The sequence below is a fragment of the Leuciscus leuciscus genome (genome assembly GCF_965113295.1).
Source record: "Leuciscus leuciscus genome assembly, chromosome: 12".
Taxonomy (NCBI): Eukaryota; Metazoa; Chordata; class Actinopteri; order Cypriniformes; family Leuciscidae; genus Leuciscus; species Leuciscus leuciscus.
The window spans coordinates 3,764,069-3,781,982 of NC_138736.1; the positions used below are offsets into that span (position 1 = coordinate 3,764,069).

Here is a 17,914-nt window from a genome sequence, read left to right on the forward strand (position 1 = left end):
TCCGAATTACCCCATGAACTACGAGAACAACCACGAGTGCATTTACAGCATACAGGTGCAGGCTGGGAAAGGAATCAATATTTCGGCTAGAACCTTCCACCTGGCCCAGGGTGACATTCTGAAGGTATTTCAACACAGTTACAGTGCTGCAAAAAACAGGAGTGTCATGCAACTCTTTTTTGGCACTTAGTGCAAATAGCGATATATGTGACGCTGGATCACAAAACCAGTCACGAGTCACACGGGTAAATTTGTGGCAATAGCCCAACAACACATTGTATGGGTCAAAATTATCGATTTTTCTTTTATGCCAAAAATCATTAGGATATTAAGTAAAGATCATGATCCATGAAGATATTTGTAAATTTCCTACCTTAAATATATCAAAAATGTATTTATGTGCGTGAATGCAGCACAATCGCTAAAAAAATAAATGGACAACTTTAAAGGCGATTTTCTGAATATTTAGATTTTGTTTGCACCCTCAGATTTTAGATTTTCAATAGTTGTATCTTGGCCAAATATTGTCCTATCATAACACACAATACATCAATGGAAAGCTTATTTATTCAGTTTTCAGATGATGTATCAATTCAAATTGTACCCATAAGATTGATTTTGTGGTTCAGGATCACATATGTTATTTACACTAAGTGCAACATAGGGTATTTTCTTACTAAGTGTAAATAGTTGTTAGATGCTATTTAAACTTAGTGCAAATATTGGCAGATATTATTTGTTAGTTTTTTTTTTTTTTTTTTTTTTTTTTTTTTATTTCAGAAGAGTGGGAATGTTGTGCATGTCATTTGGACCACTTTAACTGGCCTTTTAAACTAAAATCCTCATTTACTTTCATTATATTGTAAGAAGTGGATATAGGGTACATTTGTGTTCCACTGAAGAACGTCAGTCATGCAGTTAGCCATTTGTTTAGTGTGAAAAGGGACTTCTTTTTTGTACTAAAAAAAGTTAAAATTGTATTTGACAATTAGTTTAAATGGTCATATTCATGAACATCACTTAGATTTTTATTCATCCTTTTTTTTTTTTATTATCTCTCTGAGACTTACAGTACAGTGGCAAAAAGTAATGTCCGGAGGTGATATTTGTTTTTGATGACCCTAAAAGTTCAGTCAAAACATCAGAGTATGAGGAAAATATTTGATATTGTCTAAATATTGTAAATATGAGGAAAGAACAAAACACTAAACTTGATTAAGGTATTTATCTGGCAAAAAAAAAGGGCAAACTACATTTTACCATGCAAAAAAACATGCATAGAAAACATCTTTTATTTCTATAGCGCTTTATACAATACAGATTGTTTCAAAGTAGCAATATATATTTTGTTTTTTATTCCTTTTTTTTTTTGGTATATTATAAAACATTATGCAATAATAACAACATATTCAGTGTATTTGATTATGTTTACTTGTCCCTAAAACCCTCCTCTACCCCTAATCCTACCCGATAAACACTTTATTCACACTATTAAATACATGTTAGGCAATTTATTTGCACTTTTGTAATATTTTTTTTTTATGCCTCTCTGAGCTGATATGTAATGGGAAAAGGGAGAAGAAAGTTGGGAAAATGGCGGAGTCACAGTTGTGTTTTGTTTAGTTAGTTTTCATTGGACTTGTCTGCCTGTCATCACATGTCATGTGTCATCTTCACTGTCATTATCTGTTTATCTGTATCACCTGTGTTCAGTTAGTCATCCTCATCTGTGTTTGCATTTAAGTTCTGTCTGTTCAGTCAGTCTTGGCCCGATCTACGTCGTGTATGGTGTGTGTTGCTGCCTGTTCTGCTATCATTTACAGTTGTTTACTTTTTTTGTTTTTGGAGAGGACACCAGTCTTGTTTCGATAGACAGAGTAAGACATTACCAAAAGCAAAAATAAATTAATAAATACAATTTTGTCACCCTCACCCTTATAACTTACTTTGTATAGAACACAAAAGGTAAAGCTTTGAGGAATATCTGTGCCATTATTTTGCAGTATAATAAAAGTGCATGTTGACTGGGCTGGTCAAACATTCATAAATATGCTAAATCACCATTAAAATATCACTTACATTTGGTGGTACCCTATATTTCAAGTCTACTTAGAACTGAAATTTAAGTTATAAATCACTGATGATCTTCCACTCCAGTGAGCTGTTAACCATAACAGCTGGATCATCGAGTCAGTGAATTAAACTCTGGATCATTATGATTTCCGAACTTTATATTACATTTAAATGTATGCAATGGGCAGACGCTTTTATCAGAAGGAAATTACAGTGAACGCCCAATGATAGCTATTGGCTGGAAGTCAGGGGGAAAAAAACTAATTCTATTTCAGTCTGTTCCTCACACAAAGATGGATTCAGAAGAGTGGAAATGTTGTGCATGTCATTTGGACCACTTTAACTGGCCTTTTAAACTAAAATCCTCATTTACTTTTATTATATTGTAAGAAGTGGATATAGGGTACATTTGTGTTCCACTGAAGAACGTCAGTCATGCAGTTAGCCATTTGTTTAGTGTGAAAAGGGACTTCTTTTTTCTTTTTTGTACTACAAAAAGTTAAAATTGTACTTGACAATTAGTTTAAATGGTCATATTCATGAACATCACTTAGATTTTTATTCATCCTTTTTTTTTTCTTATCTCTCTGAGACTTACAGTACAGTGGCAAAAAGTAATGTCCGGAGGCGATATTTGTTTTTGATGACCCTAAAAGTTCAATCAAAACATCAGAGTATGAGGAAAATATTTGATATTGTCTAAATATTGTAAATATGAGGAAAGAACAAAACACTAAACTTGATTAAGGTATTTATCTGGCAAAAAAAAAGGGGCAAACTACATTTTACCATGCAAAAAAACAGGCTTTTATTTCTATAGCGCTTTATACAATACAGATTGTTTCAAAGTAGCTTTATTATGTGACTAAGATGGTACTGCAGATACTGATGTACACATTCAGATAAACGGAGAGTATATGATTATCTCAGACAGACTGTTCAAACAATAGTCAGGCTATATATACCACAGAACAAATATGAGGTGGGTTTTTCTTTTTAATCTTGCTCTTGCTCTTGCTTTATGATCTACATTTAATCTTTCTGCCTCCCAGATCTATGATGGCAAAGACAACGGCGCTCACATGCTGGGAGCCTTCACTGGTTCATCAATGCTGGGTCTGACCCTCATCAGCACCTCCAATCACCTGTGGCTGGAGTTCTACAGCGACGCCGAGGCCACTGGAGAAGGCTTCAAACTGGTTTATTCCAGTAAGTTATTACACTGGCCCTACACCCTGCACACACGTCTGCACCTTAGCAATACAGAAACACCAAATAAAGTACCTGTCTTAATAAAGAGAGCCTGTCTTGTGAGGGTCATTCACATTGCAGGTGAGTGACTGGAAGAAAGCAGCAGATTGAATGTCATTGCTTTATTATGATCAACCGATTGATTGCTGATGGCTTCTATATCATCAACATATCTTGCATAATGCCACACTGGCCATTAGTGAGCCACTTTATGTTTTTCTTGTTGATAGTGTGAGTAAAACATTTAAGGCTTAGTGGAACAGTATTTATTTGATTTATCCGAGCCGATATTTCCCAAACAGCTACACAGTTCTGTGCTGTCGAGCCATACATTCCTAATAATGGTACATTGATGGATGAATTTGTGTTTAATTGCAGTTTATAGTTGTTTTTTTCTATGGCTGTTCTGTGGTGGACCGTGAGCAATGTGCGGTATTTTGATGTTTGGCCTTGTTTTAACGTTTTTCTTCTCTTGAAAGCATTTGTGTATCAGCGTATCAGTGCCTGATGCAATACTTCAGTATGTGTGCAGTTGTCATATCTGTGTGATACACTCTTAGAAAAAAAGGTTCAATGGGGTTCAATATAGATCTTGACTCAATTTTAAAGAACGCTTATGTCAGAATGGCTCTATAGACGGAGAAATTATTGCTTCATTTCATTTTTTTCTAGTGATAAAGTATGTTTACCAGCTGTTTAATTCATAAAAATGTATTAAATCAATCTATAAAAATCCTCCTAATAGGAACCCCTGAAACGCTATATATATCACATGACGGAACCCTTTAATGTTCTATATAGAACCTTTTCTTACTGTATAAGAGAGTAGGTTTGGTTTAAACATTTTTAGAGATATTTTAAACTACATAGATGAACAATAGATTATATGCTGTAGCTGATCAGTTGTTGTTGTTTAGGAGTATTTAGATAACTATATACGTAGTATTTGTCGACTACATCTATAATTATATTGTACAGTCTTCTACATACGGCAATGTCTAGAAATGTAATGGTGCACAAACTGGTACTTCTCAGTGTTGCTTCTTCTTGGTGCTTCTGTTATTTTCTGTCATTTTTACAAGGTTTTAATTGGCATTTATTAATAATGCATCAACTAAAGGAGAATACTTTCATTCTGCAAATGAAAAGATGCATGAAATGTATAGTTCAGTCAGGAAACTCTGATTGGTTCTTAATGCAACCTACAGTAATGACATCATCTAACATGGCTCGAGCTGATTGGATTGTGCAGCCAATGATCTCGCTGCTTAACTTTGAAATAGTTGGTTCTGTGTTTCCACCTTGCCCAGCTCCACCTATACAGATTTGCTATGGGTATTTTCATGTTACATGTGCAGCGGCAGCATGTCTTTCTTGTTCATAGCAGTGGATGTATTGGCAGTAGCAAGTCTCCAAACAGATTTGGCTTCCTTACAACTCAAAAACCAATAGATAAGAAAAGCTGTTTTACACAGGAAAGACATAACAAAAGCATGAGAACATCTGAAACAATCAGCTCAAAGGGATTATCAGGAAGTGGACCAGGAGAAACACGACTCTGTCTCCACTGACCTTGGCTTTGTTGGCCCAGAGCCAGAGTTGTGCAGGCACTTGGTCTGAATTTGGTGTGCTTTAATGCTATTGTGCTCACAGTGTGGGATTCAACAAGGTTTAGTTCCACTGGGGGGTAAAGTATTAACCTGCTGGTGGGCTATCTCATTTGAAATCGACTAAATCCCGGTCTGTCTACGACTCCATTCCCCTTGAAGGATTAGCCATTTGAGTGTATAATAAAGGTCAGAGAGATCCAGAGAAGCCAGGCCACCTCCGGTCACTAGATGCTGAAATTCAGAGACCTGTTCAGGACAGGGTGGTGAATGTAGCTGATTAAAATAGCATTGTTTATTTGGTTGAGTCCTAATCTCAACCCAAGCGTGCTGTGAAGCTGCGACCTGTAATCAACTAGCAATCAAAGCCGGTTGTCAGATTTGAGTGAAGTTGTTGCCTCCACCTGCGGTTGTTGTGTTTATCTGTACTTAACAACTTGCAGCTTAATGGTGGACCGCTGATAAGCTTTACACGTCCCCTATGTGGTCTTCTTAAGAGACCTATTATTTTTGAGAGGAGCGAGTTTCGAGATGAGGGGATTTTGCTAAGCCCTGAAGACACCCTGACAGACTTTGGTGGAAACACTTTAATAACTCTAATAACTTTAATAACAAGGTTGATCGTAATTTTTTTCACGTTGCAGAGCTGAAATGTGGAAATTGATAAATGTTATTCAATTAAAAAGCACTACATAATGCTCGACTTATCATTATATATACACCTTATTAGTTGGAAAGTCATGGAACTTTGATTCATAGGCTACTGTAAAAATCCATATACAGGACCCTCCAAAATTGTTTGACAAAAAAAAAAAGTGTATATCAAACTAAGTGCCTTGTTTTTAAAATAAACATTAACACACTTTTTATGTTGTGTGTAATGTGTAATGTGTGTGTAATTCACTTTTCAATTCAAATGCCATTGAAAATTTAATGTGACCTATTTGTCTGCATACTTTTTTGGGATATTACTGTATATTAATATAGTTGCATGCATATATAATTATAAAAGTCTAGTGTATGTTAATAACTTATTAATAAAGATTGGTATAAAATGAAACTTTGACAAATCAGTTCTTAATTAAAGTTCTCTGATATACTGAGTGAGCTGCCATTTGTTTTCGGCTATTCCTGAGTCCTGGCTGTATAATGATAATGAGTCATAGCTACACAATTAATAACAGGATGTGTCGCACAGTGAGTGGGTCTGTGCTTTGGTTCTGATTATGGCTCCAAATTAACCAAGCACTTAATCTTAATTGTTCTGCCTGCTTAGCAAGGGACCGTCTCTGCCTACCAGCCCAGTAGGATCTTAACTTCAAATTGTTGCTGTTAATGATCACATTAATGGCAAACTTTTACAGCTGTGCCACAGAGCAGCATGAAAATACCAGGCGAAGGGAAATTTCTGCAATCTTCTGCTATAATGACCTCATAAAGCTCATAATGTTCTCAATCATATTCCGAATCTAGTCTTACTGAACTTAGCGTAGTTTTTGTCATTTATGAGAGATTAATGCTGGGATATGGTCTGAAAAGTACAATAAAAGCACTCATCTTAAGAAAATATTGACATTTCTTGATGAATCAGCCATCACTTGAATCTAACAGTCATAATGTCTTTCAGGTTTTGAGCTCTCTCACTGTGAGGACCCTGGGGTGCCCCAGTTTGGCTTCAAGGTCAACGACCAGGGCCACTTCTCTGGAAGCACCATCACCTACAAGTGTGACCCCGGATACACTCTCCACGGCAGCGGCGTGCTCAAATGCATGACGGGAGAGAGGCGGGCCTGGGATAATTCTCTTCCTTCCTGCATCGGTAAGACTGTACAAACCGTGTAGAAAGGATGTGCAGTAAATTATTAGTGTACTTTGAAGCAGGGTCGAAAGTCACAGAAACGAGTATGGTCTTCAAAGGTGAAGTATGTAGTTTCTGCGACACTAGTGGCACCTAGCGGAATTACAAATATAAAGCATATTTTCAAACAACCTTGCAAAAGCGTGTACTTGTCAAAGTTTTGGACCCGAACCCGCTCGGACCTCGGGTTTTCTGAACGTAATGGACCCGTTAAGACCTCAACAGGTAAAAGTAGGCCACTTTCAATACTTTCAAGGTCCAACATATTATATACTTTTAGCTGTGTTGCTATGTGTCATGATATGATACGTATCAGAGTGAATGCGAGCGTCTGTTTCTGTTGGTTATTGCTGTGAGACCCTTTGAAATCACGTTTCAGGCGTGGGGGGATTGGGGGTTATTGTCTCCCTTGGTTGAAATAAAACAACTGTTTGAGGCACGTCAAAGTAAACATCATAAACTGGTATATTTGTCTTTCTGAACAGGTGCATGATGGTGCTGTATGGTATTGAAGCGACAATTGTAGTGTGTTTCATCGCAATGCCCGCTTTGACGTGTTCATGACTGGTTTAATATTTAAGGTTCTAAATGCAGTGGATTTTGGCTTTCACTCCTGTACCCGTAGCTGAATGTAACGTGTCAGTCATGGTCCCACAGCGGCAAAACACCCTCTGGCTCCGCCTTTTACAGTAGCCACGCCCCAAACTCACACTATTGGTTGAGCTGGAAAGAGATTGACAGATCTGAGCGAACTCTCAATGTTTTAATGGTGCCTGGGCGGCTCAATGCTTATGCAGTCAGCAATAAACTGGGTTTATGTATTTTAACATAAAAAAATCTTACATGCTTCACCTTTAAATTCTCTCAGCTTTGACTTTGATTTCATGAATCTTTGACTTTGATTTCATGAAAAAAAGCCTTTCACAGTCAATAAATATAGAGGCCTTATAATTCCACAGAAAGTACTTCAAGTGATATTTGCATGCCAGTAGTCTGATAAAGCCATAGCAAAATACATATTTAATGTTTTACAATGGACGTGGCTTGCTGGGCAGTGCTTGCTGTGTTCAGACAAACTAAATCCACCCTTTGCTTTCTTCCCTCTAATCCAACTCTTTTCATTGATCTTGATCACCCTATCTGGGTTTATTTTGCAATGTTTATGTTGGTATGTTATATGTTGTGTTGTATATGTTTTGTTTTGTTATGTTATATTTTGTTATGTCATATTGTTGTGTTGTGTTGTGTTGTGTTTTATGGTATGGTATGGTATGGTATGGTATGGTATGGTATGGTATGGTATGGTATGGTATGGTATGGTGTGTTATATGTTATATGTCATGCTGTATTATGATATGTTGTTATATCTTATATGGTATGGTATGTATGGTATGTTATGGTATGGTATGTTGTGTTATATGTAATGTGATGTGATGTGATGTGATGTTATGGCATGTTATGTGATGTCATGTAATTAACGATGAAAAAATATATAGTGTAATGATTTTAATGTAATGATTTGAAAGATTTTTTAAAGGAAAAAAGAATAAGCTGTTAATTTAGGTTACCAGGCTGTGAACCTCTTTTCAAATTTATTTTATTAAAGTCTTTATCAAAGTTCATATTATCCTTAATAACAATAATCTAAAATCCAGCATGAATATTCTAGCACTAATATAGACTAATGTAAACGTACCCCACTATCACCACCATGTATGTGGCTATGAATTCAATAACGGCGTTAGCACTATAAGTTGCGTACATGCAAAACGAGTGTGCATAGAATTGTTACAAATGGATCATTGTTAACAGTGCAATGTATAAGTCCATCCATTCACAACCAGAGCTTAATGTAGCTTTACAAATCATGTGGGAGATGCAGAAGTTTCCAGGTTGTGCTGTCACATCCTCTCGCTGATGTTCTTCCTGGAGGAAAGGGGGTCAAAAGGCAAAAATGTGCAAATGTATGAATGGTTTAGGTGAAACGCACAACTATAATTTAGATCTAAATGAACATACTCATTCGAAAAATATTATTAATATGTGTAAAAATGCAAGAAATATCATTTGATGCGAACAGGTAAATTCATGCACTACAGAATGTCACATATTGTTTCATTATAAATAGTGAGTGTAGTGAGTGGAGAATTTTTCTTTTCTTTGAAACCACATTTAAACTTGGTTTATTAGCGAGTATGCATCATCCCAGCCTGATCTCTCCTCGTGGTTATCATAACTGAGCTCAGTGTTGCTCTCAGCCATTTGTCATAATTATCCGAGGCTGCAGTGTAAGCCCCTCCCCATTTCTGGAGCTCGCTAAAGCTGCAGTATTGCTCATATTCTGCACTGGAAAAAAGCACATTAAAAAGCCACATTATGCTTATACCTTCTAAATAGTCCAAAGTGTTTCTTGACAACATTAGCAGTGGTGGAAGCCCTCGCTCCATCTGTGACTAATGGTGCAGGTTGTTAATATTGTGGCGAATGCAGGGGCTCCCGGTTGAGCTATGGAGATGATTCTTCATCAAGCAAAGCACATGAGGGCTTGAGATAAGACTGTGTGTGCTGCTATTACTTTCTTCATTTTCCTGATGAATGGTGATTATGGGGATTTAGCCTCCAATGAGTTGGATATTGCTATGTCGACTGACCCCAGATCAGATTTGCTCACTATTAGATTTAGTCTTAATGAGCTCTGATTAGGCTCAAAGCGCTCGTCCAAATTGCTTCCGCACGGCAGACGTAGATAAAACACAATGACTATCCTTTTGTGTTTAACACTTTACTCGCTTTTATGTCATTTCCATGTCAGAACCGACGGTTGGCTCGCGAAATACTAATCAGCCTGAGTTTCAGACTTATCTGCCAGCATTAATAATAGATACGTAATAATGCAGAGGATATTTCACTTCCTTTGACAGGCGAAATGTGCGGGTCATTTGATGTGACCTTTAGCGAAAGTGAGATATATCAAAATAGCGGGAAGGCGTATCCATCTTGCAGTTCCTTTTTTTATTACAGATGAAATATTTAACTATTTTTATATTTTTCATTCAAGTCCACAGGTAAGGTGTGTGAATGAGACATTTCTGCAGAGAAAAGCTGCACCACCGCAATGCTAAATCAGCATTCTTCTCAACCGCGCAGTCATAAACACAGCTAGCGTGAGACGGCTCAACATGGCATGATGTCATAATAGTGCTGGGAGAGGACATGCACATTTTTAGTCAACTCCCAATCTTCCTGCATTGATTTCCAACGCGTGCGCAGCCAATCAATGGTGACTGAGCGCTCCTAACCGGCCAATGACACGTGACTGAGCCGCGGCTCTGATGAGCGATGGACGTGGCGGGATGTTGGTTTAGCGAGAGGATTGGGAGGGATACGTTCGGAAGACGCCTCTATTCCGGATGTCTAAAAAACACACTAATGTTCAGATTAATCAAGTCGCAATCTGAACCCTGTTATTCAGGCTTCATTGAGCTGTGCGTCCATTGTTTGTCATGTAGATGGTTTATGCAAATGAGACTCAGTGACAGGAATTGCTGAAAAGGGAATCATTAAGAAACTCTCGAAACTGTTCCTCCCGGCCCCTGCAGTTTTTTTTACAAGAGGGAGAACGGGATAGGGGAAGATAGAGAAGAGGTCTGAGGGGAAAAGAGACTGCTTGCAATTAAAGTTTCCTAATAAAGTGCTTGTGAAAGCCGACTGATAATGAACCCAGCGCAGAGGGCTAAAGTGGCGAGTCTGAATGCCATCAGGATGCATCAAAATGGACGTCAGGCTCATTTGTTCATTTGATTGATGCTCTGACTTGAAGACGACAGATCACCTCAGCTTTCTAACAGGGGATTCAGGCTGAGAGAGAGAGACAGAAGAATAGAGAAGTGCTGAAACTGACAGAGTTAGAGACACTATTGTTGGGTGAAACTATAGGCACCCTGCGGACTCCTTTAAAACACACCTTTCAGTCTCGCTAGTTTGTTTAATTTTTGTCTGCGTTGAAATGTCCCACTGTGGATATTGATGCATCGCTGGTGATTTCTGTCATTCTTAAGCGCTATTAACATTTCCACCACATGAAAATTAGGGTGATGGAAATGATAATGGGGGAAATTACATGAAACATTTCTTAAATAAAATGGCAGACTATGCTAGTTTCATTATAATTATCATAAATATACACATTTTCTGAATAAAATAAAACAATAATTATAAATAAAATCATATTTATAAATAAAATTAAAAATTCAATATTTTGTATTTAATATAAAAATATATAAAAATGGTATTAATGGTAAAATTCTTAAAGGGATGGTTCGGAGTAATTTCTACCTAGGGTCCTTTGCACCATGACCTCGAGCCAAACACCCCCCAGAAGCTTTTTTCCCTTGGTTGAACATTATTAAAGTTAGAGCTTATTTAGAGATATCAGCCGGATGGTTTAGTGCAGGCGCTAATGGATCCAAGGTTGTATCTCGTAAATTACCCCACTAATAATGCCCGGGATGGTACCAAACTTCTACAGTAGTACAAATAGGTTCTGTACTCATAAAACGAGGCATTGGAAAGTTTGTAAGTACATCAGGAGTTTATTTAAAGAACACTTGCCTGACGGCTAATGCTACCGCTAACCCGGACGTCGAGGTCACTTCCGTGATTTGGGAAAAGCCTGTAAAAGTCCTGGCAGAAAGCGATGCATTTTTTATAATTTTTTTCCGAAGTGTTGACAACTTAGTGTTAACTAATAATTGTTGCAAACTGGTACTACCAACAAAATATTAATGCATTCCTGGAACTGGGTGTCGTTACACTACATCCTTATGCATCGCTTTAGACTTTTACGTGCTTTTCCCAAATCACGAAAGTGACGTCCGGGTTAGCGGTAGCATTAGCCATCAGGCAAGTGTTATTTAAATAAACTCCTGATGTACTTACAAACTTTCCAATGCCTCGTTTTATGAGTACAGAACCTATTTGTACTACTGTAGAAGTTTGGTACCATTCTGGGCATTATTAGTGGGGTAATTTACCAGATACAACCTTGGATCCATTAGCGCCTGCACTAAACCATCCGGCTGATATCTCTAAATAAGCTCTAACTTTAATAATGTTCAACCAAGGGAAAAACACTTTAAAGGTCAAATAAGTGTGTGTGTGTGTGTGTGTGTGTGTGTGTGTGTGTGTGTGTGTGTGTGTGTGTGTGTGTGTGTGTGTGTGTGTGTGTGTGTGTGTGTGTGTGTGTGTGTTGGATATTTTTAGCAAGAATAAGTTATAGAGTGGTTTGTTTGTTTTTTATTCAGTTTTTTTTTAATTATTCTGTAATTGTTTGTACTGTCAATTGAATACAATAAGACAACAGTCAGTGGGCACCAGGAATTCAGCATGAGATAAAATTAAAATTACACTCCGTTTCAGTTTCCCTCTTTGTTTTTTTTTTTTTTTTTTTTTTTTTTTTTTTTTCACTTGCAACTTTTGTCCACTTTGTTCTATTAACAGAAAAGTTATTCCATGAGATCCAGAAAGTGTTCAGATGCCTGTAAACCTCACGGGGCTTCATCAATCTAACTGTGTGTTTTACCGTGCTTTTCACTCTCGTGTTGTGCTTGTTTGAGAGACACCCCTAATTATTTCAGCGCTCACCTGCAAATCTTCAGGGGCCGTGATGTGTGTGTGTGTGCATGTGAGAGTATGCATGATAAACTGCTTCTTCTCACTTCTCTTTCCCTCTCTTGTTTGGTCCTCTCTCTCTTTCCCCAGCTGAATGCGGTGGACGTTTTAAAGGCGAGACATCAGGACGCATCTTGTCTCCAGGTTATCCGTTCCCCTACGACAACAATCTGCGCTGCACGTGGGTCGTCGAGGTGGATTCGGGAAACATCATCAGGTGCTGATCAGTATTTGCTTCAAATGTGAATATGTCCGTCCTCCACCGATCCGTTCATTACCAAACCCATGAGAATACAGCCAGTGAATTCAGCTGAGACAAGAGGCTTTATCTATTAATAAACCTCTAATGGTGGAGCTGGAGCTGGCCATTGATGCCGCATCTGTACGGAGAGAAAAGAAGACATCAGATGAGCTGATGGCGCCTCGTAAATCTCTTTGTTTACCACCTGCACTGCCAAACTCATTATAAAGCTTAAAACGCTGTTGCACTTTTAATGCTGCACTACAACCTAATAATTTGTCCTGTTTATAATTCTCTTTGCAGCAAAAAGCTTTTTTGAAATTGCACTCTCGCTCATTATTTGTTCATCTGATGTCTCGATCAGAACAGATTGTTAAATTGTAGTCAAGGACTGATGCTCAGAATGGAGATGCAATTGTTCTCCTCAATTATTGAACCCTGGAGCATAATATTTGAGATATGATTATGTAACTCTACCTCTGAGATTTGTCACGACTCTGCAAAGAATTGATCATTTATTTCTGCCTAATCAAACTCTTCTATCCGTCTGGGTTCAGAGAGATGGAAATATGTTATTTTAGAATAGTATCATTGAGATACTATTATTGGTTCTATTATTTTTCTTTTTTTTTTTTACTTTATATTTGTATATTTTGATATATATACATTAGTGCTGTCAAATCAATTAATCGTGGTTAATTGAATCTATTTAATGAGTTTGTGTGTGTGTGTATGTATATATATATATATATATATATATATATATGTATGTGTGTGTGTGTGTGTGTGTGTGTGTGTGTGTGTGTGTGTGTGTGTGTGTGTGTGTGTGTGTGTGTGTGTGTGTGTGTGTGTGTGTGTGTATACATATTTATTTATTTATATAGGCATGCATATACATTTGTGTGTGTGTATATATATATATATATATATATATATATATTTACACACACATTATTATATAAACGTATTATATTATATAAACTCATTATATCATATATTATATGTACAAACTTTTATGTTAGATGCGATTAATCCTGATTAATTGATTAGACAGCACTAATTTATTTATTAGAAAACATACAGTATATACATACACACACATATACTACTAAATAATTTATTTATTTTTTTTATTAAAAAAAATATATACACTGTATACATATAATGTCTATATAGTTTTTTTTTATTTCTATTTTAGTTTTAGTTTGTTATTTTAGTACATTAAGTTAAACTACATGAAAATGAGCAATAATGTCTTGTCAAGCAGCTGAAATAAAATAAGTTTAATTTAGTTGTTTTTTAGTTAACATTTATTTCATTTAAAGTGGCAGTTTTTTATGGATTTAGTTAACTATAATAACCTGACCGTGCTGTTCGTTTCATGCATTGTGGGTAATAATGCGCTGCACACCTGTTCTGTGTCAGACAGCTCTTTATTTCCATCACTGTACACTGTGCATCTAATGACGCGTGACCAGTATGACCTGATGCATGTATGCGTGTTCTCGTCTATATGGACAGCCTGCAGTTTCTAGCCTTCGACACGGAAGCGTCCCACGACATCCTGAGGGTCTGGGACGGGCCTCTGGAGAACGAGATGTCTCTGAGGGAGGTGAGCGGATCTCTTCTGCCCGAGAACATCCACAGCACACTCAACATGGTCACCGTTCAGTTCGAGACCGACTTCTACATCAGCAAGTCTGGATTCGCCATCGAGTTCTCCAGTGAGTGTCTCTGTGACCTGTGGACTGACAGCGTACAGTCACTGCTCGTAAGGGGTTATATTTAATCGACTGTTAATTGCTCTGAATGTGATCGCAGGCTCAGTGGCCACGGCCTGCAGGGATCCAGGAGTTCCCATGAACGGCAGTCGTAATGGAGACGGTCGCGAGCCTGGAGACACCGTGACCTTCCAGTGTGATCCTGGGTATGAACTGCAGGGAGACGTGAAGATTACCTGCATACAAGTGGAGAACCGCTACTACTGGCAACCCAGCCCTCCTGTCTGTATAGGTGAGGCTTTATATCGGGATTTAATTAAAGGAATGGATTAGTATTCGACTTTAGAATTATACTGGCTGCATGTAACATGTGTTTGAACTTGTTATTTTCTTGCAATAAACATTACAATTAAATATACGTAATGCATTAAAAACTAAATCAGAATGAGCAACAGGGTTCCTAGCTATAGTAGTTTGTGATCAGATGTTGGTTTGTATGGATTATATTTAATTTACATATAATTCCCATATTTTAAATAAAAGATATATGTTTGTTATGGTTTTTTATTTTTTTTTTTATTTAAGAAAAAGTGTTGAATAGTGGAGTTTGAGGAATTCAGTCAATATAACAATTTTGAAGGAAAGGAAGAAAAAGAAAATGGAATGAGATTATTTACAAAAATGATGACAAAACTAAACATATTTGAGTAACTTAAATTGGTTTATTATAGTGTTATTTTAGGATCATTCAGATACTATTATAGTTTTATTAATATTTGTATTATTTTTTAATTAAATTATTTTTCAAATTAAATTTTTTATATGTTTTTATAAATATATATTTTATAATATTTTTATTTCAGTTTTAGTTATTTTAGTACATCAAGTTAAACTAAATGAAAATCAGAAATGTTGAAATAAAAGTTTGTTTTTATTTGTTTATTTTAGTTTATTTATTTTTATTTATTGAAAGCATTTTTATATATATATATATATATATATATATATATATATATATATATATATATATATATATTGATTTGTATCAAACAGTTCGCACAACAAAGCAGGATTTGTGTCCATGATGTTTTAAAAAAGTTATGATATGCCAAATTGTACTGCATTTGTACATTAGACAAAGCCTAATACTGTACATAAGAAGTATTGTTTTGCTCATTTTCATAACACATATTCATGATTCTGAGACATCTAAGAGTTAATTAGCACATATTGCTTTAGATGCTGACAGCAGAACATGTATCTAAAGCACTTTAAGCAGTTTTTTTTAATCAGGCCGTTCTCAAGAGTTGTCCTCGATGTGAAAGACCCGACACCATTGAGATTCCTTATCATCGCAGTGACATGAAAGTCTGCCCAAATTAATGAATATCAAATTACCAGATATGGATTGTCTCTTTCTTTCAAAAGACACTTCATATTGGAAGCAGGATTTTCAGCTTTTCCTTTCATATTTTAAATAACCTTTCTCTCTCACTATAGTTCTCATATATAAGATATGAGCGCTTTACATGGTGCGGTTCCTCAGAGGAGCTTAAATATCTCTGTCTGCGCGTGTTCACTCCAGCGCTCGTTCTCCTGGTTCCTGGTTGGCGCAGATGTTCAAGCCGCATGTTTTAATAAGAGATTCTCCTCATGTGTTACTAATGCCCATATGCTGCTGATACGAGTCCTCTGTGTTTTCCCAGCTCCATGTGGGGGCAATCTCACCGGTTCCTCTGGGTTTATTCTGTCACCCAACTTCCCTCATCCATACCCGCACAGCAAGGACTGCGACTGGCTCATCGCCGTCAACTCGGATTACGTCCTGTCTCTTGCGTTCATCAGGTAAACTCACCTGTGAGCTGTTCTGTACGGCTGTGCAATTCATACAACAGGGAAATTCACAAACAAAACTGAAAAAAGATACTTTAAAAATAATACATTAACAATACAATATACTGCATGAGAGAGAGAGAGAGAGAGAGAGAGAGCTAGTGAGAGAGAGAGAGAGAGAGAGAGAGAGAGAGAGAGAAAACTACATTGTTATATAGTTTTTATTAATATTCTGAATTCGTTTTTATTTTTTAATACTTTGTTTTCATTTTAATTTTAGTATTTTTTTTAAATGTCTATATTTTTTATTACAATTTTTATTTCAGTTTTAGTTATTTAAGTGCATCAAGTTAAACTAAATAAAAAAAAAGTTTGTTTTTTATTTTATTTCAATTAACAATTATTTATTTAAAGCAGCAGAAATATTTTATAGTTGTATTTAATATATATATTTATCATTTTTATAATTTTTTATTATATATATATATATATCATTTCTTTTTTTTACTATAATAAATTAAATATAAAATTATTATGGCATTAATTTTATATATACAGTATATATACAGCTACTCTTACATTTAATATATATAATATTTAATATATATTTGAAAAAGGAGGAACATACAGTATACAGTAGGAATATACAGTATATATGCATGCATATATAAAAAGGAAATATAATGTTTATTTATTTAAGATTTATTAGTCAGTGGTGTGCAGAAACACACAATAAAAAGTCATGGAATTATTGGACGAAGAGGGGGAGAAAGACAAACAAAACTATACTGAATATTTATCATGTATGTATAATCATGTAATAGTTAATAACATTTAATAACAAATATACAGTTTATATATGCGTGTGTGTGTGTGTATATATATATATCAAATATATTCTAGACGTCTCGTCTCAGCTGAAGGTGTGCATTAGGCTAGGTATTTTTCTGTACTTTATCTTCGAGGACAATCTGATGTGTGTTAGCAGCCTCAGGTTAGTGTTTGTGTGAGAATGTCGTGATCAGGGAGGGAGGTTTGTCTACTTCCCTTAGTTGTCCAGCAAGTTTTGTGAATGCAGAGCGTGCGGTTCTGTGGGAAGGTTAATATCCGCTGAACCCTGTGTTGTGGTGGGGGTCAGCGCAGTTTAAATTGTGTCCGATGAGACAGAAAGATGTGCGCCGTGCGCTTATTCCTGGTCTTTCGTTTATGCCTTCACTTGAGCTATAATATCTCCAACTGATGAGTTCACGAGTTCATGTAGAGGCTTGCTGTGTCGTAACGCTGCATTTAAAAGGAGCGCCCGCGGTGTCCTTCGACATGGCCGCAGTCGACGTGTTGAGTAATTATGTAGCGCGACTGCTATCAATGTCTGAATTAAAATGCATTTCATGTCTGGGAGAGATAATGAGCCCAGCTGGAATTCTTTGCTCATTTTGTCTGTAATGAACCTGACGGTGGTCCCTTCTTTTTTTTTTAGCTTCCCCTCTTCTTGCCTTAAAGGTGTAGAGCGGTGTGTCTCTGCCTTGAGTGATGTGACCAATTAGTATAAAAGCAAGGTTGATAAATTTCCTTCACAGTCCAATCATGTTGCTAATTATGTCCATTTTTCATTTAGCCAACACGAAGCGACGCTCGAGCCGCAAGCGGGATCCTCCGTCCA

At 36.5% G+C, this 17,914-nt stretch overlaps 1 protein-coding gene across 1 annotated transcript in view; it reads left to right on the forward strand.

The window, feature by feature from the left end:
* Window positions 1-17,914, forward strand: part of csmd3b (CUB and Sushi multiple domains 3b) — a 466,880-nt gene that overhangs the window by 303,841 nt on the left and 145,125 nt on the right. The window contains exons 23-29 of the mRNA XM_082185594.1: window positions 6-124; window positions 3,126-3,282; window positions 6,559-6,750; window positions 12,550-12,676; window positions 14,222-14,424; window positions 14,522-14,713; window positions 16,128-16,266. Of these exons, the coding sequence (XP_082041720.1) occupies window positions 6-124; window positions 3,126-3,282; window positions 6,559-6,750; window positions 12,550-12,676; window positions 14,222-14,424; window positions 14,522-14,713; window positions 16,128-16,266 (1,129 nt within the window). The remainder of the gene's footprint in view (window positions 1-5; window positions 125-3,125; window positions 3,283-6,558; window positions 6,751-12,549; window positions 12,677-14,221; window positions 14,425-14,521; window positions 14,714-16,127; window positions 16,267-17,914) is intronic.